Source organism: Arvicola amphibius, chromosome 9 (genome assembly GCF_903992535.2).
Source record: "Arvicola amphibius chromosome 9, mArvAmp1.2, whole genome shotgun sequence".
NCBI classification, from domain to species: domain Eukaryota; kingdom Metazoa; phylum Chordata; class Mammalia; order Rodentia; family Cricetidae; genus Arvicola; species Arvicola amphibius.
The window spans coordinates 37,444,620-37,468,556 of NC_052055.2; the positions used below are offsets into that span (position 1 = coordinate 37,444,620).

Here is a 23,937-nt window from a genome sequence, read left to right on the forward strand (position 1 = left end):
CATCAGCAACAGCTCATTACCTACCCTGCCATGACGATGAAGAAATCCAGGCGGTTCCACGTGTCCCCGAGGTAGCACTTCTTGCCAAAAATGCCCAGGGCCACCATCTTAAGCACCATCTCCATAGCGAAGAAGATGAAGATGAAGTCATCAAAGACCTGTGTGGTGGAAGGAAGACAGCACAGGGCAGAGTGAACTCTCAGGGCAGGAGTGGAAATCAGAGCCACTGTGAAATCAAAGGTGGGGCAGGAAAAGAACCTCCAAGGCCCCGGTCCACTCAACCACTTCGGGCCCAGAGAAGGGATAAAGTTACCAAGGTTACACAGCCCATTTTCTCCATTGTTTTAGCTTAGACAATGACAAGGGTCAGGGGATGAACACCGGGCTCTCCCTCATTATCTCTGCTAATCGTCAAACACTTGGAACTACATTCTTACCCCTAATTCTCACAATAGCACATGTTGGGTAGCCCACTTTAGAGCTAAATAAACAAGACCCAGAGAAGTCAAGCAACTTGCCCCGGTTTACACAGCAACTACATAGCAGAATTAAAATGAAATTCAGGTCTGGCTCCCAGGGATGGGCTTCAAATATTCTACTTCTGCAAAAAATGGGTGCAGCCCTAGAGCCCTGTTCTATGGTTCCTCAAACCTTGCCCACCCATGCAGATGCCACATCAGGGCCCACTCAGGATCTGAGAAGCAAAAACAAGAGAAATCCAGGAGGACACTCCTAAAAGACATGGGGAGGGGATGACTAGGGAACAAGGCAGGCTATAAGCAGAGGAGCGTCAGCCAGTGCACTTCAGTGGTGTGAGTGGGATGGGGTGAGGAACCAAAGGGGGCTGGAGGGGCAGTTAGGTAGGAGAAGTAGGAGGTGCCAGAGTGGAGCCCTGAGGTTGAGAGAGGACACCCCAGATGGGAGGGAGGAAGGAGACAACTCAGAAGCTCACCTGCAGGATCTTGCAGCGGTCTGACAAGCATTCCATGTCGTCACATGGCTGGTACATGCCCAGGGTCACACAGTTCAGCAGGATGACCAGCATGCTCACACACTCGAACCATGTACACAGAGTCAAGGACAAACTGGTGGCAGTGCGGCTTAAGGTGCTACTCTCCTGAATGTGACATCCCAGGATCAGACACATGGACCATTTCTGCCCTCCCTCCCGCCCGTTTGGACCCCACAGCGGCCCAGGTCCACGGCAGTGTGCAGTGTGCAGCTGGCCCTGCCCAACCACAGCAGTGAGACCAAGGCCACACCCTACAAGGAACCAAACCAAACCACCAAAGCTTCCAGTGTAGGACGCCCCAGTCCCATGCAGGAAGGAGTGGCTCCCAGAAAGGTCCCAAGCCCCAATAGCTCTGATGCCTAAACCCTTCTTTGACCACCTTCTCCCATCACCCACCCTCCCTCTGCAGAGGCCTCCTACTTCCAGTTTCAGGGGTTCTACTACATTTCTGAGGCCTCCTGGACATATTCTCCTGACCTGCCCATCTCCGTAGTCCGCCTCTGGATGATGCTCGTAGGTCATCCCCACCCAAAGGGTCGGTCTCCCCATCCTCTGGATGACGCTCGTAGGTCAACCCCACCCAAAGGGTCGGTCTCCCCATCCTCTGGATGATGCCCGTAGGTCATCCCCACCCAAAGGGTCGGTCTCCCCATCCTCTGGATGACGCTCGTAGGTCAACCCCACCCAAAGAGTTGGTCTCCCCAGGCTCTGCCCAGCAGAAACTGCTGCCTGGAGCCAGACTAAGATTAGTTCTTCACTCAGCCACAAGCCACCAGCAGGATAAGGCATTCTACAGCCCCAGCAGAGGAGAACTTCCTAAGTGTCCCTTCCCCCGCTAACAACCCCTCTTAGGACACAGCTGACTCCACCCACATTTGCCTACCTCAAACTATCTAACCAGGCACTCAAAACTCAGAGTTTCTGGGGCTGTGTCATTCACAGCCCCCAGTTGTCATGATATAGCTGAGAGACCTGGAGTCTGCTCATTTCTCCCAAAATGGCCTCTTCTCTCTTGTCCAAGCCATGGGGCCTAAGGAGATCTGTACCCCCCAGAAAGTGTAGCATGGTAAAATGAAGTTAAACCATATACAACATAAATGACTAAAGTCAGACTCGGGGTGAACCTCCAGACTGAGGAGCCTGACTTCCCTTGAAGGTGACGACTGACCCAGAGGGGTTTCTTGTCTACTAGGAGGGAGTCTGACAGCCCCTGCCTCCAGCTGTCTCCACACGTCTATCCCTGACCCCGTCACGTAGCATCTGGGTACAGAGTGGTGATGTGTTTGTTGTCAGAGAGACCAGGGCCTGCATGCAAACTCCAGTCCCAGCATGGCTCTGGAGTCTCAAGCAAGCCCTTCCCATTCTAAGCTCCCAGAGGTTCCTTACTGGAGTCTAGGGGTACTTCACAGGTCCACAGAGGCTGTCCCAACCCCTCCTCTTTAATGGCATCAGTGAGCCATTAAAAACACCTTTAATCCCGGCACTTGGGAGAGAGAGAGGCAGCCAAACCTCTGAGTTCAAGGTCAGACTGGTCTACAGAGAGAGATCTAGGAGGACCAGAATTACACAGAGAAACTCTGTCTTGAAAAAACAAATAAACAAACAAAAAAATCAGGGAGATATTTCCTTCTCTGCTCAGAGTCCTGCTATGACTCCATCTTCTCCTGGGATAAATACAGAAGCCCTCCCAAAGCTCTTCTCCTTCCCCTGACTGCCTTCCTCCAACCTGGGGCCTCCTGCTTATTCTGTCTGGTCTCAGGCACATGCCACCTCAGGACCTCTGCAGGAACTGTCCCTTCCACTGGGGAGACACTTACCAAGACTCCCCAGGGCTAATCCTTTATGGACACTTCCTGTAAGGAGTTCCACCCACCTATTCAACCGCAGAAGCCCCTCCCTGACAGCCCTCCAGCTTGACATCTCTCTCAAGCATTTCTAGACCACAGAGATGATGCTCATTGTCTCTGCCCACTTCTAGGACAGAGTTCAGGTATCTGAGATACACACTCTTAGTTCAAACCATAATAGCACGTAGATGCTCAGCCAAGGCTTGCTGAATGAATAAATGATCTCCTCTCAGGGCCCTGACCACACCAACCCAATCCCAGCTCATAGCACCATGAAGCCACACCAGCCCACCACAGCCAGATCCCGACCATAGTGAACTGGGCCCTTTTTGCCTGCTAAGAGAGCTGGCCTAGTTTCCATGGCAACAGACCCCTCTGCTTCCCAGACCCTGCTCACCTTGAAAGCTACTTCCAAGGCCTCCATCCCTGCCCTGCTCCTTCCTGTCCCTGGCCTGGCTGCCACTCTCCCGCCATAGCCTGTAATTAATTTCAGTTGCTGCCAGGCCCCCTTTGAGCCTAAGCATGGCTCCAGAAGCAGCTTCATCGTTAATTAACTTTTTTGAAGTTTAAACGTTCTAATTACCAGGGAGCATCCCCATTTCCCCTTGATCCTCTGCCCCACTCCCACCCATCCCATCCCAGTTTCTGCTGCCTCTGCCCATCCTGGAGACCCAAACCCAAGTGTGCCTGGCAGGCCATTTACAGATGGGGAAACTCAAGGCCTCTGCTGGGTCACATGGCAGGGATCTGTTTACACCAGACCTGCCGGGCTCCTTGGCCTGTATCTCCTCCCGGTCATGCGTCCTGCCTCTGAAATGCTGTCCCTGCCTCCCTGGATTCAGGGCACATCCCTGACCCAGTCCCAGCCTCTCCTGGGGCTGCATCTCTGGTCCCTGCCTCTCTGGTGGGTCCCATGTGATGCCAGGCACTGAATCCTCAGACTCCTTAATAAGCCCACATAGAAAAGAAGAAATTAAATAAGATACAAAGGGAAACAGATTTAGCCGGGCGTAGTGGTCTCGTCCGTAACGCCAGCACTAGGGAGACTGAAGCAGGAGGTTCAAGGCTGGCTAGAGCTACATAGAAGTACCTTGTCTCCAAAGCTCAGACCAAAAACAAGCTAAAGTGGGGAAGAGCTGGAGATACGGCTCAGCTGGTAGTGTTTCACTAGTGCATGCACAGGCCTGGGTTCCATCCCAAGAACCACATAAAAGCCAAGCATGGTAACATGGTAGCCAATCCCTGTGGTCCCAGCAGTACTCAGAAGGCAGAGGCAGGAGGATCAAGAGTTGAAGGTCTTCCTCAGCTACATGATGAGTCTTAAGCCAGTTTAGCCTATTTGAGGCCCTGTCTTGGTAGCGAGGGGAGAGCAGATTTACTTCAAGTAGCCAGCTGCAGAGGCAGTGCCTGTGTACAACCATCCCTATCTTTTCCTGCTCCTGAACTGGTTAATCAACACATGTCTGTCTCTCTCTTGCGCTAAAGTCTTCCCTGGCTCCCTGTCACTCCCTTAGCCTGACACCCAAGGCCTCCTGAATTCTGAGCTCAATGAATTCAATGGCTAAATCTCCTGCTGGTCCCGGGGCACACTAAGCTTCTTGCTACCTATGAGCCTACCCACTGCATGGCTTTACCCTCTCTATGAGACAAACCCCTGCCCATCCTTCACAACCTCACTCATCTGCCACCCATTCCAAAAGCTTCCACCTTTTGCCCTCCCCAGCTGGTGCCCAGCCTTCCACCCACCCGGTCTAGCACATACCACAGTGATGAACTTGGCAGTCACTGTGACTGTTTCATGCCAGGCTCCCTAGGGACATGACCTTAACCATCATTTATGGTCCATCCAGGAGAGCCCAGGAAGTGGGTCTGGAGGGCCAGTGTGATTTCCCCAAAGTCACACTGCATGTCAGGCTGAGCAACTCCAAGTACCAACCACTTCCTTTGTAGCTCTGCTACCCTGAGCAGGGCACAGAGGCCTTTTAGTCAGCAGAGCAGGTCTAACCCCTGGGTCCCTCTGCTCCTGCCGGCTTCAGGCAAAAGGGGGAATCCCAGATGGCAGGACCTGGGACTCATCCAAGCGCTCCAAGGCTCAGAAGTCAGGTCAGTGCAGCACGGCCGCCCACTGCTCCTGACACATTCCCGCTGGCTCAAGGATGAAAGGCCCCAAGCCTATTGGAAGACGAAGCAGGCCAAGGATGCAGTGAGAGAGGAGCTGTCAGGGGAGTCAGCGCCTCCAGGTTTGGCAGCTTGGTGACCTGGTCCAGTAACTACCTTCCCACCATTGGTCACATGCACCAAGAAGCTTAGAGCTCAAGCGAGCCACGCTGAGTTCTGGGGAAATGGAAGGAGAGATGTCAGACCCCAAGAGGGTAGACTGGGAATTTTGGGCTATAAAACAGGTGGGGTTTGAATGAGGTCCTCACAAGAGAATGGAGAAATCAATAGCTCACAGTCAGAAACAAAGCCCTGGACTGGCATCTAAAGATGTGCAATGGGGACACAACCACCCTACCTTCACTGTCTGGGGACTCTCAAGGGTGACAGTAGAGCTGCCCCCTTCAGTCCTGAGACAGCACGGGATCCAAGGACCCACTGCATGAAGAGCTAATGGGAGCAGAGACTTGGCTGAGCACAGAGAGAGCCAGAGAGAAACAGTACAAGAGAAACTTGACCCCTGGGGATCCCTGAGTCACAGGGGTCTTAGAAACCCACCAGTCCCGAGCTTCTCCACCTGTCCAAGCACTACCTGTCATCCTAAGCAGTCCCAGAGCCGGTGACCACCCCTGAGGAGCCTACGGAATAAATCAATGCCCATCAAATCAATGCAGTTTCCTTGGTGGCAAAGCTGGCTTTTCAGCAGGCTCAAGAGATGACAATAACACCCTCATTGGTGGCAGGGACCTTCTAACACCTCAGCCCCACCGCCATCCAGACTTAAAGGAACCCAATAGAAGCCTGGACCCTTACCAGCCCTCCCAAGTCTCACTGCCTCCCTCAAGGCCTCACAGAGAAAATGAGAACATACAAAGCACCTGCTGTATACCAGGTGCCTAGTGAATGCCTGCTGATTACAAACACCCCCGGGTGACTGGGAGTATTTGCTAATGAGCTTTTGAGGCAAACATCGAGCCGGGAGTACGGGCGTAGGCCTGCGATCCTGCACTCGGGAGGGAGAAACAGGATGAGTCTGAGTTTGAGGCCAGCCTGGGCTACATAGATCCTATCTTAAACAAACCTGGAATGTCAGCATGCGCGGCAAGGAGTCAGGAGGTCCCTCCCAGTGTGCAGAGCCAGCCCAGCAGGATCAATAGGACAGCAGAGCCAGGGGTCTCCTAGATAACGGAGAGGACAGAGATCCCACCTGGATGCTCTCTGCTCATTGCTCACTATGGCCTTGGGTGGAAGCTGAAGGTGTCTTTATAAGCCTTTTGGATGATAGCTGCCTCACAGCCTTCCAAAGAGAGTCCGCCTGGCTGGGTATGGTAGAACACACATGCCACTACCACAAGGGGATCACTAGTTAGAGGACACCCTGGACTACAGTGACCCTGCCTCACAAACAATGGCAATAAAAGAACTGGGCAACCCACAAAAGTCCAAGCTTGAGACGCAGCATCTGGTCTGTCACCCTGGCAGACGCTACTGCTGCTGCCAAGTGACAGAAAAGGAAACTGAGGCAGCCAGCATTATGGCATGTGACATGATAGAATCTGTACTGCTTCTTGCTGACTCCAGGTACCATGTTCTCAACCACACCCTGGCCACACTGGGCTCGGCACCTTAGACCTGGGTTCCTCTGATGCTGGTGTTCAGGGGACCCTGCTTTGCTCTACCTGACTGGCGGCTTCAAGAGAGAAAGTCAAGGCTGTGCTTGCCACCCCAGCCTTAAAAGACCAAGCTGAATCAATATGGAACTCCAGAGCCCAGCACCGAGTCCTGAGAAGACCAGAATGTGGGCCAGGGTGGGTGGGCTCAGGGCCACCAGGAGCTCCACTACGCAAGGACCTCAGACACATACACACACGGCTGCCAGACCCAGGCAGAATAGTGACCAGGTAGAGGGACAGTGCCACTCTCCTAAGCAGGCCCTCCAGGGCAGCCTCATCTCAGAGAGCAGCCAGAGGCCTGCATGGTTACCATGACGACCACCACCCTCCTTCCCTCAGAGCTGATGTGAGCCTTCTGTACTTGGGGGTGGGGGCGCTGGAGGGGGCCTTGGGCTAGGCAGGAGTGGCCAAGTTTGTTTTTATTTTTGTCAAATTGAAATCTGATCCGTTTCCTAGGGTTCTACTCAGTTGTCTAATATGTCAAGTGGAGGACAGGGGCTGGGGCCAAGTTCTCCATGACAGGGAACAGACGTGACAGCAGTCTCCCTGCCAGAGTTCCTCGATCTACCTCCGGGACAGTGGAGAGCTCGGGCCAGGGGACCTCAGAGGGCTGAGCTGCCCAGCCCAGGTCTTGAACCAGTTCTGTTTCCCTGCAGCCAGGTTCCAAGCATCTATGGAGTGTTTGCTGTGTAGTTGATGTGTGCTCAGTTCATCAGTACTGAGGAAAAGTTAGTTCAGTTCATTCCCTGGAGGTCCCCAGAGTGTGGCCCCATTGCCAAACCATTCCTGATACGTGGTCCTACTGCATCTGCCACAGGACAGTGGCTACCATGTTTGAATGCCTGGGGATTAAGGCTACCCACTCACCCATTCATTCATCCATCGACTCAACATCTTATGGACAACGGTCATTCTGGAGAGCTGCTTAACAGGGTCTACTCAAGTTGAACACAGACTCAGGCTGGGGCTGGTGGAAGCGAGCACTGACATCCAGTAGGTAGAGACCAGGGATGCTGCCAAACACCTAAACTGCACAGGACAGTCCTGTCACAAAGAAACAGTCGGTTCAAATTGTCAACAACGCCAACACTGAGAAACTTCGTCGGATATGTCCATGGTGTACACTACACAACCAGGAAAAAGAACGAGCAACCAATATTCACAGCAGGAGAGAGGAATCTTTGTTGGGTGAAGAAGACAAACACACAGAGATCATCTGCATCCAGGTCTAGGGAGTCTAAAATCAGGCAAAAGCATTCCCAATAGCGGCAGGGTGGGAAATTGCCATGGGAGAAGAGGACCAAGTTGCTTCCAAGGATTGAGATGGTCTCAAACTGAGTGGTGGTCACAGAAGACAAATTGTAGGGAACTGTATGGACCCGGCCACGTGTGAGCTCACCTGCCTGTGTGTTTTACATCATTGAAAAGCAAAAAACAGAAGCGAGGGGGGGGGGGCACACACCTGCAATCCTAGCACTCAGGAAGCTAAGGGAGGAGGATTTGAAACTTTGTCTTAATAAAATAAAGAAAAAAGTAAGGGAGGGAGGGAGGAAGGGAGGGAGGGAGGAAGGGAGGGAGAGGAAGGGGGGGAAAGAGTACAGAACAACTTCTCTGGGGAAAAATAAAAATACAACAATTAAAACACAAGTTGGCGAGATGACTCAACACTGGCTGCTCTTCTAGAGGACCTGGGTTCTGTTTCCAGATTCCACAAGGAAGTTTGCAGCCATCTGTAACTCCAGACCCAGGGGATCCAATGCCCTCTTCTGGCCTGTGTGGGCACCAATCAGTCATATGGTACACAGACATACAGGCAGACAAAGACTCATATATATAAAATAAAAATGAACAAATCTTATTTTAAAAAATCCGAGGGTGTGTGGGTAGGGATGGGGTGTGTGAGGTTCAGACGACAGAGTGTCTGACTGTTTAGCATACACGAAGACTGGATTCAATCCCCGGTGTATATTCCTGTAATCCTAACAGGGCGAAGACCAGAAGGAAGAATCTCTTCATTGGCTACATAGTGAGTGTGAGGCCAGACGGGGCTATACAAAACCCTGACTCAAAAATGAAGAGATGAAACACACAGGCAACATGTTGGGGCCCCACTGGCTCTGGCCTCCACTGCTGTTCTCAGCAGCCCTTGCGCTCTGGCTCAGTGACTTACCTGCAGGCATGGCTAAGGAAAGTCCTAGTCAGAATGGGGTCCCATCAATCCCTCTTCTGATCTACCTCACCATTCCTACTGCACCCCAAGGAGATGGGCATAGCATATGCTACTACATTCACCTCCCAGTCACGAAGAAGATGGTCTAGAGACTGTACAACCAGCCCCAAACAGCACATCAGTTGAGTCGGGCAGAAAGCTGCTCCAGGAAGTGAACTGGCACACAAAGGTACAGGTTCCACTCGGCTCGCCTGTCTCCAGTGACAAGAAGTGTCCTGGAGGAGAGACAGCCAAGCCTTGTTGGCTCTGCTCACAAGCCCTGAAGTCCCTTAAAATTAAGACAAGAGACAAATCCACCCCCTTTTCTCCCTCTCTGCCTCTCTGCCTTCCTGTCCCCAGCCCCCTCTCAGAGTCCCCACCATATGAGAATTCAGTGGATTTGTCCAGTCTCTGATTCCCATATGCCCAGCAAGCTATGATGCCTGGCACAGACAGTCAGAGTGGAGGAGGCAACAGAGAGCAGATAAAGATGCCAGCCTGGAAGAGAACCTAGGGTGGGTGGTCCCCAGGAAAGAGGCTCTGGCCAAGAAGACTTGCCAGACATACCACTTGGCCACTGGAGAAGAGAGGGTGGGGCAGTCACCAGGGCTACAGCTATCCAGAAGCAGACACGGCCATGGGAGCCCACCTCAAAGAAACTGCACCTACAGAACTCGCCATGACATGACCATGCCATTCAACAAATCCAGGAGTCTTCCCTAGGACAGCCACACAAGATGTCTGCAGCTTTCAGGAGGTGAGATTCCCATTGTGTGGAGGCACTGTGGAGGCTGGGGAGGGGTTTGCCGCTCAGCTTCCTGTCCTGAATGCCCTCTCCTCTCCGTTTCCACATCTACTACTCCTTATTCAACATCGATTGCTCATTATTCTTGCAACACTCCTCCACGGAGGCCTCCCTCTGTGCCTGATGCTTAGAAATCAGAATGAAGGACACTTGGTCCCTGATGCCAGAGAACCGGTGAACACAGTGCTGCTTCTCCTCCAGTAACCTGTCCTTTACCATATTTGCTCCAGAACACACACCTGTTCATGTTCACCTGTGTGTTCCCATAGAAACACACAGCACGCATGCACGATGTGCACACACACACACACACACGATACACACAATATGCTCATAACCACCTTTCCCTCGCTCCCAGCCATCAGCACTGGAACTGTCCAAGCCCTCTTCTTTGAAAACACAGGTTCTTCATCTTTTCTGTCTTAAACACAGAAATAATGAATTTATTCTTTTATTTATTTATTCATATATATGTGATACGGCACATGTGTGGTGGTCAGAAGACAACCTATGGGAATTCATTCTCTCCTGCAACCAGTGTGAGTCCTAAGAATTGAACTCGGGTTGCCAGGTTTGGCAGCAAGCAACTTCATAGATCAAACCATCTCACCAGCCCACAACCATTTTTAGTGTAAGTTTTCTAAAAACTTAGGAATAGAAAGGGAACTTGGCATACTAAAATAGTTATCAAAAATATCAAAAAAATATATGACAGGGTCTTACTCATTAGACTAGACTGGCCTCAGACTTTTAAGGGTTTTGTTATGTTTTCTGTTTTTTTGTTTTTGTTTCTGGGACAGGCTCTCTCTCTGTAACCCTGGTCATCCTAGAACTCACTACATAGACCTGACTGGCTTTGAGCCTATAGAGATCCAGCTGACTCTGTCTCCTCAGTGCTAGGGTTAAAGGTGCCCAGACTCTAGCCTCGAACTTGAAATCCTCTTGCCTCAGCCTTCCAAGGAATAGGATTGCAGGTATGCATCACCATACCAAGAAAAAGATTTTTTTTAATATATAAGTACACATTTTGTTATCAACACAGTAAGTAGCAATGCCCAGCCATGAGTCTGAGGTTAGGTGACAATCTGACACTATGAAGGATGAGCCTGCTAATCCAAGTGACCCTGGTGACAGAAAGTACTCAAGACTCTCCCCTCCTATGGCAAGAACCACTACTGTGATCTGTGGGTATGTCTGCCTTTGTCATTAAAAAGAAATGCTAAATTTGAGCCACAGGGCCATGAAACTCAACTTGTCCCCACAAGAATCCCAGTTTAAGACACCAGTCCTAGGAACTCCTCAGAGAGGAGTCCGTCACCCCAAATCCCAGTCTGGTCCTCACACTTCCTGAACTCAATCTTCCAACACTGGGTCTCAGGCACCAGCCCTGGGATCCTGCCTCTCCTCTCCCTGACCCCACTGATGACGGCCTTTGTGGGATGATCAGAGTCCAAGGTTGTCCCAAGACTGGACTCACTCGCAGCCAGGCAAGAGCCCCCCAGATTCTGCACCAAAGATCCTCTCTCAACCCCAAATTCATCATCCACAACCTCCAGGAACCTTCTTCCACCCTAGAGACCTGTCCACAGCCCCCTGGAGCCACCTTCCACCCCACAACTACCTTGGAGATCTGTCTGTTTCGCCACCAGAACCGTCCTCTCCATCTTCTCCTCACACCCCACATCCCTAACTGGACAGTCCCCTCCCTCAGCCTTGCCTTCTGGAATGCATCCTCCACATGTAGCCCAGCAGCTCTCCCATAACTAAAAGCTTGAATGCCCTGCACCACACCACCCCCAGCCTCTTCTTGGCCCTGAACACTTGCTTGCCATTCAAGGCCATTTGTCTTCACTGCCATCCAGCCTCGTCACTGTCCACTTCAGCTTTGCCTGCTAAGAGGCACTCCATCGAAAGCCTTACCACACGTCTGTTCTGCACAGGGATGGGGTCAAGGCCTGGGGAAGAGGTATGCATCCATGGACTATGGAGCTAGAGCACAAGAAGTTCTCTAAAAAGCAGAAGGGGAGTATACATTACATACCAAAGCCCCTGGAAAGGCTTCATGGGAAGAAAAACAGTGCCCAACAGAGATTTGTCTTGGCGCTGAGCAGATGACAGGAGGCATTAAAAATGGGGATGGGGGAGCCAACTAGCATGTGCCAAACATAAACCAGCGGATGAGTGGAGGGGCTGATGCATGTATGGGCAGGAGGCAGGGAGGGGCCTCCTCATGAAAGACAGGTGAAAGATGGTTAGACAGCAAATAGATGCTGCACAAATGTGAGGGTCTCTGAGTGGATGTGGGAAGAGATGGAAGACAGGTAAGGGAAAGGTGGGTGGATGAATGAACCTGTGGATGGATGGATGGATGGATGGATGGATGGATGGATGGATGGTTTATGGATGGACGGATGATGGATGGGTGGATGGATGCATGTATAGGTGGGTGGATGGATGGACCTGTGGTTGGTTGGATGGATGGATGGATGGATGGATGGATGGATGGATGGATGGATAATAGATGATGGATGGGTGGATGGATAAATGTATAGGTAGATGGATGGATGGATGGATGGATGGATGGGTGGGTGGATGGATGAATGAATAGATGGATGGATGGATGATATGTGAGTGGTTAAATGGACAGATGATGAGTTAATGGGTAGATGTGTGGACAGAAGACAGATGGACAGGTGGGTTCCTGGAAGGTGCTAGACACATGATGCTGAAAGTGATAGCAGTTCCAGCAGTGAATGAGGCCTGGGTGGTACAGGGTTTCCTCCCACCTGCATGAGAAAGACTCTCAGGCTCTCCCAGACCCAGCTCATACTGATCCTGTCCTTCCCCCAGACCTGGGGTTCTCACCCTCAGGTGACTTTGAGACAGGCAGTTATCTGAATGGGCTATCCCATGCACATTGTCATATTCCCATGGGGACAAAATCAGCCTCACAGCAACCTCCAGCTCCCAATAGTATGGGTCAGGAAACTGACACCCAGGGAAAGTGTGACTCAGCCCCAAGGTCACCATGTTTGTACCCTGCAGAGAACAGATCTGAGTCAGACCCCATCACCACCACAAGCTGGCAATGACCATGGTAGGTCTAGGAACCTCTCCCACTGCAGCTTCATCCCCAGAGGGACTTCTACCCTAGAGGGACACGGAGCCCAGAGAGGCCAAGGTGTCTGACCCAGTACCCCACAGATCCACATGGCAGATCATGACGGTGCAGCAACTGGCGGGGAGATTAGCAGAAAGACATTCTGTCTGATTAAAAAGACTATTGATTCCTCTCTGAGGGAAACGAACAGGGTCATTTGTCTCCCAACAACATCCTGATGGTCTGAGGGAGACAGCAAGTCAAAGTCAGCTTAGAGGCCCTGGGCAGAATATAAAAGCAAACTAGAATTCAGTCACTTTACGTCTTCAGTCAGTCCGTGTCATGTTCATGGGTGTCTCCCTTGTCACCTCCTGTCACCCTCACCTCCAGGCTGGGTAGCTCCACTCAGCATCTTCATCCTAGGCCTCCTTCTATTCTACATAGTGAGGCTTTGGTGGGCTCCCACGTTGGGACAAACTGACCTCACTATCTTGTCGTTGTGTTCCCAGGATTCCCCTTCCATGTTTTTCCACAACCCTGCTTCAGAAGGGTTGAAGCATGGCTGCCTCTAACTTTTGACCAGGAGTGCTGTAGATACCTTGGATGTCTGACTACGGGGTAGGACTGAACCCTGGGGCGCCTCCATTCAGAGCCAGGAAGTTCCAAGTCCCGCTGGATGAACAACAGATGCAGTCAAACAATGTCGCCATAGGAACCTCTTGGCCAGATGCAGGCTCTGTCTCTCTCTCTCAGAACCCCTCCACACACACGTCATGGCACATGCACACATACACACGTACACATATGTATATAATAAATTAGTTAATATTTAAAAGAAAAATAAAAGGGGAAGAAAGTGAGGGTCCATAGCTCATCCCTGCTGGTCACCTGCCATGTCCCCACACCACCACCCAGTGTTACACATACCAGCCTTTGCCTGGCCGCCTGCTCTCCAGTCCCTGCCTCACTGTCCCAGGCCCGCAAGTCTCCACCGTTCCCGCTACCAGATCACACTCCTTCTACCTCTCTGGAAACTCCTATTCATACAGCGAGACCCAGATGATACGACCGCTTCCTGCAGTTAGGCCTCATCAGTGCCCCAGGACTCTGTCACAGGCAGCCTCTCCCCCCCACGGCTCTAATTACACAGAACTCTCCAGCATAGATCCCGAGGCTGCCCAGAAGTTCTAGGATCTCCCCAGCCTGGCCAAGCTCCTTTCAGTGGCTCTTGGGACGCTGGTGGCCAGTTGGAACGCAGTCTCTGCTCTGGCCGCCAGTTGCATCTTGGGGGATGGTTCTTGACTCTGACTTTTATTTCTGAGAAAAACAACTTTATCCACACCAGATGGAGGAAACGGACAATTTCCCGGACATGTGTTGCTTCTCCCAGCAGTGCCTGCCACCGTCTGGACTGTCCCATTAGGCCAGGGCTGGAGGAGGAGGGGACAGCTCCCTTCAGAGAGCCCCTCCTACCCAGAGGGAGCTGAGCCAGGCAGCCTGAAGAGAGGGTCCACAGTGCTGGGCTCTAACTAAGCAACCTGCTTATAACATATAATACATAATTATATATAAGAGGTGCTACCTCTTAACATTCAACAGGTAACCTTGGGTGAACACAAGCCTCCTAGGTCTCTGTCTCACCCCACTCCCCAGCTAAAGACATAGAGTTAGCACACACACACACACACACACACACACACACACACCCTTGGGAGGTGACAAAGCCACAGAGCAGCAGAGACATGAGCTTGGAGACAGAATGCTGACCCAACATTAACCCCAGGCTTGACCGGACAGCAGAGACACCAGCCCTGCTTTTTGGGGTCTGGGGAAGCTGGACTGTGTGGAGCTGCTAGGGTTCATAGCACTGAAGAAGTAGGGAAAATAGTACAGACAACAAGGAACACAAACCCCATGGGGAAGCATGGGGGGATCTGGGCTTTAGGGCAGAACATAGAGTGACGTCAGGAAGCAAGGCAGCAGTCTATCGAGTCAACAGCAGACACCTCAAGTCCAGGCCATTACACTATGCTGAGCCCATTGCAGAGACCAGGGGACCCCATAGCTGAGTCAGGAAGACAGAGGGAAGATGGGAAGGACAGACGGAGGGAGGAAGGGAGAGTTGAAGGGAGGGAGGGAGCAGCATCCTCCAGGCATCTGTGAAGGACAACAAGATCAGGAACCCCAGGCCTGCAGGAGAAAGGAAAGTTTGGGAGGGAACAGCATATCCAGGTAAGGTGCTGCCCTTGTCTCTGCTCTAGGAGAAAGAAAGGGTGACAAGACCAGCTGCTACATGGAGCACGAGGGATAAAGACCAGCAAAAGCTCAACCCCAGACCCTCTGCACCCCAAAAGAAAAGGTTTATAGGTGGCTGAGTGGTGGTGACACACACTTTTAACCCCAGGCAGAGGCAGGTGGATCTCTGTGAGTTCAAGGCCAGCCTGGTCTACAAGAGCTATCCAGGACAGGCTCCAAAGCTACAGAGAAACCCTGTCTTTAAAAAAAAAAAAAAAAAAAAAAAAAAAAAGGTTTAGGTATGGCGAGGAGGGGGGAAGGGACTTCACAGTGACCCAAAGCTCACACACACACACACACACACACACACACACACACACACACACACACACTGAGAGATCCAAGATCTTCTCTTATCTGGCAGCTTGGAGTCCTGTCTGATAGAGCAGAACTGAGAAGAATCCAATCCAGAGACAGGGCCAGACAGGGGCAGCAGTGATGAGGGCAGGGTCTTTTGCAGTGCTAGACTGCCTTTTCCTTCCTACATTTACAGTGTCCCAGCACACATCATACATGTACATACACTCAAGAGCATACACGCACACACACGCGTGCACACACACTCACACAACACACACATATGGGCATGCACGCACACACATACATACACTATGCCCGCTCTTACCCTGGAGCAGAACACTTCCCACTGGCATCCTCTGAGCTCCTGAGCCCATCACCAGTGCCCAGCTACCCAGCTGCTGCAGGCCCTATTAGCTCTTCCAGCCATGTAGGGATGCACACAGCCATACTCAGCACTTAGCAACATGCCCAGTGCTGGCCCTGGAACTCTCATCCCACCTTGATATTCCCAACCAGTTTTCACCATGGCCCTGTTACACAAACAAACACACAAGCAGAAGTGCAGCAAGGGAAGGTCCTCACCCAAGGCCACTCGGCATCAAACCAGGCTCAGGCCTTCATTCCCTCGGACACCAAGATGCAGACACCCTGGCTTCACCGAGTCACTTGTGTTCAATACTAGCCCCAAAGGTTGCAACATTCCTCCCATAACCCTCTCTCTAGACCCCTGGACCATGCTCCGGGATCTATCACTTGTCATCAGAGTCCCCAAGCACCTTTTTCTGGGAGGTCTCACAGTCTTCACTCCTAGGGCCACAGAATGACTGCCACTGTGGCCTATGACACACCTGGCACTCCGTGGCTGCCCTTGGGCTCATCATTCCCATTTCCTCCATGAGTAGACACTCCGAGTCTCTCATGACCAGCATAACCCTCCAGGGCTGTGACCACAACAAGACCTGTCCCATTTCCATCCAGAGATGGGCCAGTTCAGCCAGGGTAAATACCAGAACAGCCACTGGCCACCTCATCAGCCCCAGCAGGCAGTGGGCTGAAGTTCCACAAAGGTGGTAGCAAAGAAGTCAACGCCTGGCTCCCTTCCAAACTGCTGCCTGTCCTGTCGTTCTGCAAGCAGAGAGAGACAAAGGAATCCAGAGAGAAGGGACTGGTCCAAGGTCGCTGAGCAGCTGGTGGCTCCTGCCTGATCACAAGCAGAAGAGAGATTCTCTCAGCCATTTGGCTTCCCCACCACGCTTGGGCCTTTCACTGCTCAGCACTGGCTGTGACTGGCTGAGGAGCACACGGGAGAGGAAGGGGCCGCAGAGGTATGCCCAGCTGGCCACCGTCAGGAGGTTCCTGAGTAAACACACCAAGAGCTGGGGACCTTTGACCTTACCCCACTGCCTAAAGCTGCCAAGCAAACTTCTGGCCCCCAGGCAGAGTGTGGAGAACTGGGTTCAGGTAGTAGCAGAGTTCTGGATAAAGCTAAGGGTGGGAGGACACGGAAGTGGAGGGTTCAGGCCAGTTTTGCCACTTCCAGCAAAAGTATAACCTGGCTGGATAAAAGTAACTTAACCTTGGTGAGCCTCACTGTCCTCATCTGTAAAACGGGGTCATGAAGGCACCTGTCTCCAAGGATGGCTAGGATGGTTAAAGACGATGCTGCAGGTAGAGCCCACCAACCAGACCACAGCAGGTGGACATACGCTGGAGGCCTGAGGTGAGCCACCTTTAACCCTGTGTCATGGCCCAATTACAGAGATGGAAAAGGTGAGTCTCCAAGATGGGCAACAAATGTGAGCACATGCAACCACGTACCCCAGGTGGGGATTTGAAAGCCCAATGGGGGTGGGAAGGGGGCTTCCAGATTAGACACAGCTTGGGGAGGGGGGCACGTGGCAGATGCCATGGTCAATTGATATCTGCCCTGACCCTGGCTTGACCATGATCAGCCGGACTCACAGTGATTCATGTTAATAACAGAGATGGAATCAGATTTTTCCCGGGAACAATGTCCTCTGAAGGTATTACGTTCCATCTAAGGGCCTGTTGCCTGGCATCTTATTGAATCTCCTGCAGGCAAAGTGTTTACTGAGCCGCGTGTGCATGCATGAGAGCCTGTTCACCCCATGACTCTCAATGCGGTGGTAACCATGCCAGCCTTGCTCCTTTGTGAAGCTCTGCTGTTGCATCCCCCTCCTCTATGACACTGGTCTTCAGTATGCCCTGTGAAGAGAACACCACCGCCCTCTTCCACCCACAGGGGGACTGAAGCTTGGAGGGGCTTTGACACTGGCCACAGTTGCCCAGCAATGAGCAGAAGAACCAGCCCCAGTCTGTGTGACTCAGGTAACCAGCGACTTCCACAAGTCACACTCGTTTCCCCTGTGAGTCAAACGGCAGCGCAGTCTATGCATCGCAAACCCAGAGGCCTCCCAGTTGCTAGCGAGTGCCCCAGACCTAGGCCAGGCAGGGAGTAGGCTGATGCTTGGGTGAGCAGGGTCCCCGCCTACGAGGGTCCCCACAGCCTGGTGGCTCACAGTGAGTCAGGCAGTGACTCAGGCCTTGCTGGCTCTGAGCTGCACAAGAAGCTGAGTCAGGAGCACCGAGTTCCAAAGAACCCTGGGCCTGGGCCCCAGGAACCAGGAAGGTGAGCTCAGAATGGATTGTCGGGGGCTGACCCCCATTACCCTGCCCTGCCTGCAACTGGTAATAATGAGGGGCAGCTCTCCCTTGCCTGGCCTGACACTGCAGGCTTTTACCATTCAGGCTCAATTTTAGCGAGGAGCTAAGCCACCATCCGCAGAGACTGCACATGCAAAGGATCATATCTGGTGGTCACAGTAACCTAGGGATGCTCAGCATTCTGTGCCCAAGGTCAGGAAAGACCAACATCCTATAATGTTCAAGACCGTCCAGACCCTCAAATGCCAACAGCCCAAAATCCAAGCAGGGCTCCATTATGGAGGAGCATTAGATTAAGTGCTTCCAAGTCTCCCCTAACACTGTGAGGACGAGGTTAAATGTTACCCTACCCAGGGCCCTCCCACAAGGAGAACTAAGTTGAGTACTACATACCCACTAAGGAGCACCAGTTGAAACACTATCCTAACTTCCTCCCACTGAGGACTAGGTTAGACACTGCGTGACACTGCTCCCACTGATTGCTGGGGAGACATTTCCAACTAGGAGAGCTGACCCTTGACACCTCCTAGGAGCCCCCTCTCTAACACAGGCTCTCTGAGAACTTGAAGCCTATTCTGAGGTCCCCCAAGTCCCGACCACAGAGTCCCCTGTTGATGCAGCAGTCTCCTGGCTCCCACCTACCTTTCTACTAAGAGACCTCAGCCTCAGCTCTGTGATCACAGCCCCAAGTCCCAGGTCCCTGGACCCCAGGCACACAACATCCCAGCTGCCAAGTTCACTCATCTGGAACATGAATTTTTTTAGAGCTTGGATTATTGAAGTGTCCAGTTTTCCTCTCGCCCAGCCTTAAATCTTACATGTAAACTCTTAGACTTCATCATAGAAGCTTCTAGACTAATTGATTCTGAGCCTGGAATCCTTGAACTCACTCTGCTTCGGCACCACCCCAGCTGTGATCTGATGTTCCCGCTGAGAACTGAATCCCAACCCCAATACAGAAACAGCAGCTGTTGCCACGGACAGCACCAGACATTCAGGGTTGAGGAGACTTTCCAGAGGAAGATGGGGAGAAGACAGGAGGAAGGGAGGGAGGAGGTAGAAAATGAAGGATGTGGAAGGAAGATGGAGATGGATGGAGGAGATGAAGGAGGATGGAGGAGATGGAAGAGGAATGGAGGGTGAAGAAGGGGAAACAGAAGGTGGAAGAAGGGATGAAGGGTGAGAAAAGAGGAGTATTGAAGGAAAAGCAAGATGGAGGAAGAGAAAAGAGGTGGAAACCAGAGGATGGAGGAAAGGGAAGAGGGCTGAGGATGAAGAATAGAGAAAGGAAGGAGGAGCAGGGAGAAAAGATGGAGAATAGAGGAATGGAAATGAAGAATCGAGACTGCTGTGGAGGAAGGAATACAGAAAAGGAGTTTGGAGAATGGAAATTGGGTTAAGAAGGAAAGAGGGTGGAGGACGGAGGAAAAGGAAAAGATGGAGAAAGAAGGCCAGAGGAGGGATGAAGGGTGAGGGGGATAGAAGGAGGAAGAAGGATGGTTTGAAGGTGAAGGAGGAACAGGGGGCAGAAGAATGAAGGGTGGAGGGAGAAGTGGGGTGCAGATAAGGAAATAGGAGGAAGGGGAGGATTGTGGAAGAAAGGGGGTAGGGGAAATAGAAGGAAGATGGAGGAGGTAGAAGATGGAGGAGGTGAGAGATGGAGGAGGTGAAAGAGAAGTGGAGAAGATGGAAGATGGATGGTGGAGGAAAGAAGATAGGGTAAGTGGGAGGAGGGAGGAGTGGGGTGCAGGTTTGTACCAGGAGGATGAGGATAGAGAGAGGAATGGGATCCAGGTGTGTACCAGGAGGATGAGGATGTAGAGAGGAATGGGATCCAGGTATGTACCAGGAGGATGAGGATGGAGGGAGGAGTGGTGTGCATGTGGGTACCAGGAGGATGAGGATGGAGAGAGGAATGGGATCTAGGTGTGTATCAGGAGGATGGGGGGAGGAGGGGGATGCAGGTGGGTACCAGGAGGATTATGATGGAGAGAGGAATGGGATCCAGGTGTGTATCAGGAGGATGAGGATGGAGGGAGGAGTGGTGTGCAGGTATGTACCAGGAGGATGAGGATGGAGGGAGGAGTGGTGTGCAGGTGTGTACCAGGAGGATGGAGGGAGGAGTGGGATGCAGGTGGGTAGCAGAGGGCAGAGAAAAAGGAGAAGTGTGGTTTATCCGTGTCCCTTTGGTTAAATCTCTCTTTTTAAAATTTATTATTTTGTATGTGTGCTATATGTCTTCAGGGGTCTACAGAGGCCAGAAGAGATCCCTCAGAGCTTGTCTTAGTTAGGGTTTCTATTACTGTCATTAAACACAATGACCAAAAGCAACTTGAGGAAGAAAGGGTTTGACTTACAGCTCTCAGGTCATACTCCATCACTAAGGGAAGTCAAGATAGAAAGTCAAGGAAGGAACCAGAAGACAGGAACTGAAGCAGAGGCCATGGGGGAGTGCTGCTTACTGTTTTGGGCCTCATGGCTTGCTCAGCCTGCTTTCTTATACAGCTCAGTACCACCAGCCCAGGGTGATAACACCACTCCCTGTGAGCTATACTCACTCACATCAACCACCAATCAAGAAAATGCTAATCAGGCATAGTGGGACACACTTTTAATCCCAGCACGTGGGAAGCAGAGGCGAGTGTATTTCTGAGAGTTAAATGCCAGCCTGGTCCACTCTTCCCAAAAGCTAGCTTGTGTCAAGTTGACAAAACTCTAATCAGGAAGAACTGGAGGTCCAAGTGGTTGTGAGCTGTCCGTGGGTCTTCTGGAAGAGCACGCATTGCTAACTACTGAGCATTCTCTCCAGCTCCAAATCTTTCACCCAGCTCCGCCAAAGGCCCCTTCTCTCCCTCCCAAGCCAGCCCCATTGTGTCCCCCCACAACTGGACTCACTGAGCAGAGGAGACAGGGAGGGTGACGTCAATGGGCAGAGTGACTGGAGGACCCTATTAACCAACAGGTCAGCAATGTAGCTGCCCAGGCTAGCAGGTGACAACCGGAGTTCTAGTGCTAGGCATGTCCCACTGATGAGCATGGCTGGCCCTGGCTCCCAAAGCTGGAGGGAGACAGCTCACCAGCCTCTTCTCTCCAGATGGAGGCACTGGGACTCAGAGAAAAGGACCGGCACAAAGTCACTCACACTCAGCAGACAGGACACTGGCCGACTCCCAAGCAGGGACCTCTCCACGGCACTTGGGACAGCATGTGCCATGTCAGCCCAGTTGGCCCTGCCAGAGCCAATCATAGTCACATTCCCAAGCAAAGGTCTTCTGCAGACCAGAGTCATGGTGAGCAGCCAACCAACAGAAGTTCAGAGAGGTCCAGTGATGTCATACAGCACCCAACATGTTCTCCTGTCACCCGGCAAGATAGGCCTCTGACCTTGTCCCACTGTCTCCCTGGTCCTCTAGCCTTCTCTTCCTTGAGAGCTCAAACCTCAGCCAGGCATGGAGGGATCCACACCAAAGGTTTTCCTTCCTTGGAAAACCCAACACAGGCCTGGGCAGTGGTGGCGCATGCCTTTAACCCCAGCACTCGGCAGGCAGAGGCAGGAGGATCTCTGAGTTCCAGAAGCCGGGCGGTGGTGGCGCACGCCTTTAATCCCAGCACTCGGGAGGCAGAGGCAGGCGGATCTCTGTGAGTTCGAGACCAGCCTGGTCTACAAAAGCTAGTTCCAGGACAGGCTCCAAAGCCGCAAAGAAACCCTGTCTCGAAAAAACCAAAAAAAAAAAAAAAAAAAAAAGAAAGAAAGAAAGAAAGAAAGAAAGGAAAGAAAGAAAGAAAGAAAGAAAGAAAGAAAGAAAGAAAGAAAGAAAGAAAGAAAGAAAGAAAGAAAGAAAGAAAGAGTTCCAGGACAACCAGGGCCACATAGAGACCTTGTCTCAAAAAGGACGGGAGGAAGGAAGGTAGCTCAAACTTCCTGCAGCACTTCTTCTTCAGCCTAGACACAGTCTGCTCATGTGCTCCACACCCCTAAATTGTTCTCAATACTTTTTTGTTTGTTTCTGAAGACAGGGTTTCTCTGTGTGGCTTTGGAGCCTGTCCTGGGACTTGCTCTGTAGAACAAGCTGGCTTTGAACTCACAGAGCTCTTCCTGTGTCTGCCTCCCAAGTGCTGGAGGGAGAAGGATCAGAAGTTTAAGGTCATCCTTAGCTGCACAGCTAATCTCGGCTATAAGAGGCCTTGCTTCAAAAAAAAAAAAAAAAGAAAGAAAGAAAACTCCACAACTTGATATGAGGTCGCATGAAGAGCCCCAGGTAATCACAGAGGGCTGCCTAAGAAGGCAACACTGGCGATGTGATTTGAAGGTGGCAAATCGCAAAGGATTTGGCCAGGTGGAGAGGGAGGAAAAAGCATTTTAACCAGAGGGAACAGAATGTGAGAAGCCCAGGAGCATGGACAAGCCTAGGGGAGCAGAGTGTGAAGAAGGAGGCTGGGTCAGGGTATGGAGGGCCTGGTGGGCTAGGTTAGCATGTCACTGAAATCTTGGGGTCATAGAAACCTGTAAAGGATCGCGAACGTGTGTCCCAAAGTTTAAGAACCCCATGCAACAGTGATAAGAAGGGAGGTTCCACAGAAGCAATAAGGGCTCATGGGTTGAGTGCCCCAAGTAGAGTACTGCTGAGGGAGCTGGTCTTCTGGCACAAAAACAGCCATCAGCAACTTCCAGAAGTTTCACCTCAACAAGACCCCAGGTCCAGCCTCTACCCTTGACACCTCTCCAGATGGCTATGTGCCCACTCACCAAGGCCCAAGAGGCTCACTGCAGCCCTCAGTTCTGCTGGCCAGAGGACCATGTGGGCAGCCAGTGTCTAGGAAATAGCGCTACCCATTGTCTCTTCCCATGCTGGCCCCTGGGCTGAGCACAGACACACAGGCCTCCAAAGGATATGGGTTACATACCATCTTGATGCACCAGTTCCGGGGGCTCGTGGTCTGGCGCAGGCAGAAGAAGGCAACAGGTGCCAGGTCTGGGTGTGGGACATCAGGGTTGGTTCCATCCAGTGGCTCCTCCAGGCCTGGAGGGGACGGAGGGGGACTCCGGGGCCCTGGCTGCTCAGTGATTCCTGGCTCAGGGGCCGGGGCTGCTGCAGGTGAGGGTGGCAAGGTGCTGTCAGCCATGTCAGCATGGAGCAGGGAGCCCTAGGGAGCAGATAAGGACACATGGGGGGACTGGTTTAGCACCTACAACCCAGCCTACCTCCCCGACAGTGGGTGACACAGCTCAGACAGCCTAGCTACAGGTCCTCCTCCCCTCCCCCTCACTGTACCACTGCACTTAAGTCAGAATCACTCAGCCAGATGGTCATTGGGCAAGCCAAGCTAGAGAGGGTTTCAGTAAATCAAAACTATAAATAAATCAATAATAAAACCTCAGAATGTAAGTGATGTCTTTTTCTTTTATTCTCATAGTGCTGAACTAGAGTTCTGGTTGGGGGTGTGACTCAGTGGTAGAGGGTATTCCCAAAACTGTCATAACTAATTAATTAACTAAAGTCTAGGGCTAAGGATGTAGACCAGTTAGTAGAGTGCTTGCCCAGCATGCACGAGGTCCTAGATTCGGTCTCTAGCATCACACAAACCAGGCACAGTGGCATGCCTATAATCCTAGCACAGGAGAGGTAGAGGCAGAAGGAGCAGAAGTATAAGGGCATCCTCAACTACACGGGCTGTTTGAGGTCAACCTAGGCTAGAGAACCTGTCTCCAAAAATTATTGAAATTTCAAATAAGTTTAAAAGGGAAGGAGAGATGGCTGAGCAGTTAAGAATGCATGCCGCTCTGGCAAGGACCCTAGTTCAGTTCCCAGCACCACATTAGGACGTTCACAACTGTCTGCAAGGGATCTGATGC

The 23,937-nt window shown here is 51.8% G+C and overlaps 1 protein-coding gene across 1 annotated transcript in view; it reads right to left on the reverse strand.

The window, feature by feature from the left end:
* Positions 1 to 23,207, reverse strand: part of Cacna1i (calcium voltage-gated channel subunit alpha1 I) — a 101,274-nt gene extending 78,067 nt beyond the window's left edge. The window contains exons 1-3 of the mRNA XM_038342051.1: positions 22,978 to 23,207; positions 953 to 1,064; positions 25 to 158 (exon numbers count right to left, since the gene is read on the reverse strand). Coding sequence (XP_038197979.1) covers positions 25 to 158; positions 953 to 1,064; positions 22,978 to 23,207 — 476 coding nt within the window. The remainder of the gene's footprint in view (positions 1 to 24; positions 159 to 952; positions 1,065 to 22,977) is intronic.
* Between the last annotated feature and the right edge of the window lie 730 nt (positions 23,208 to 23,937).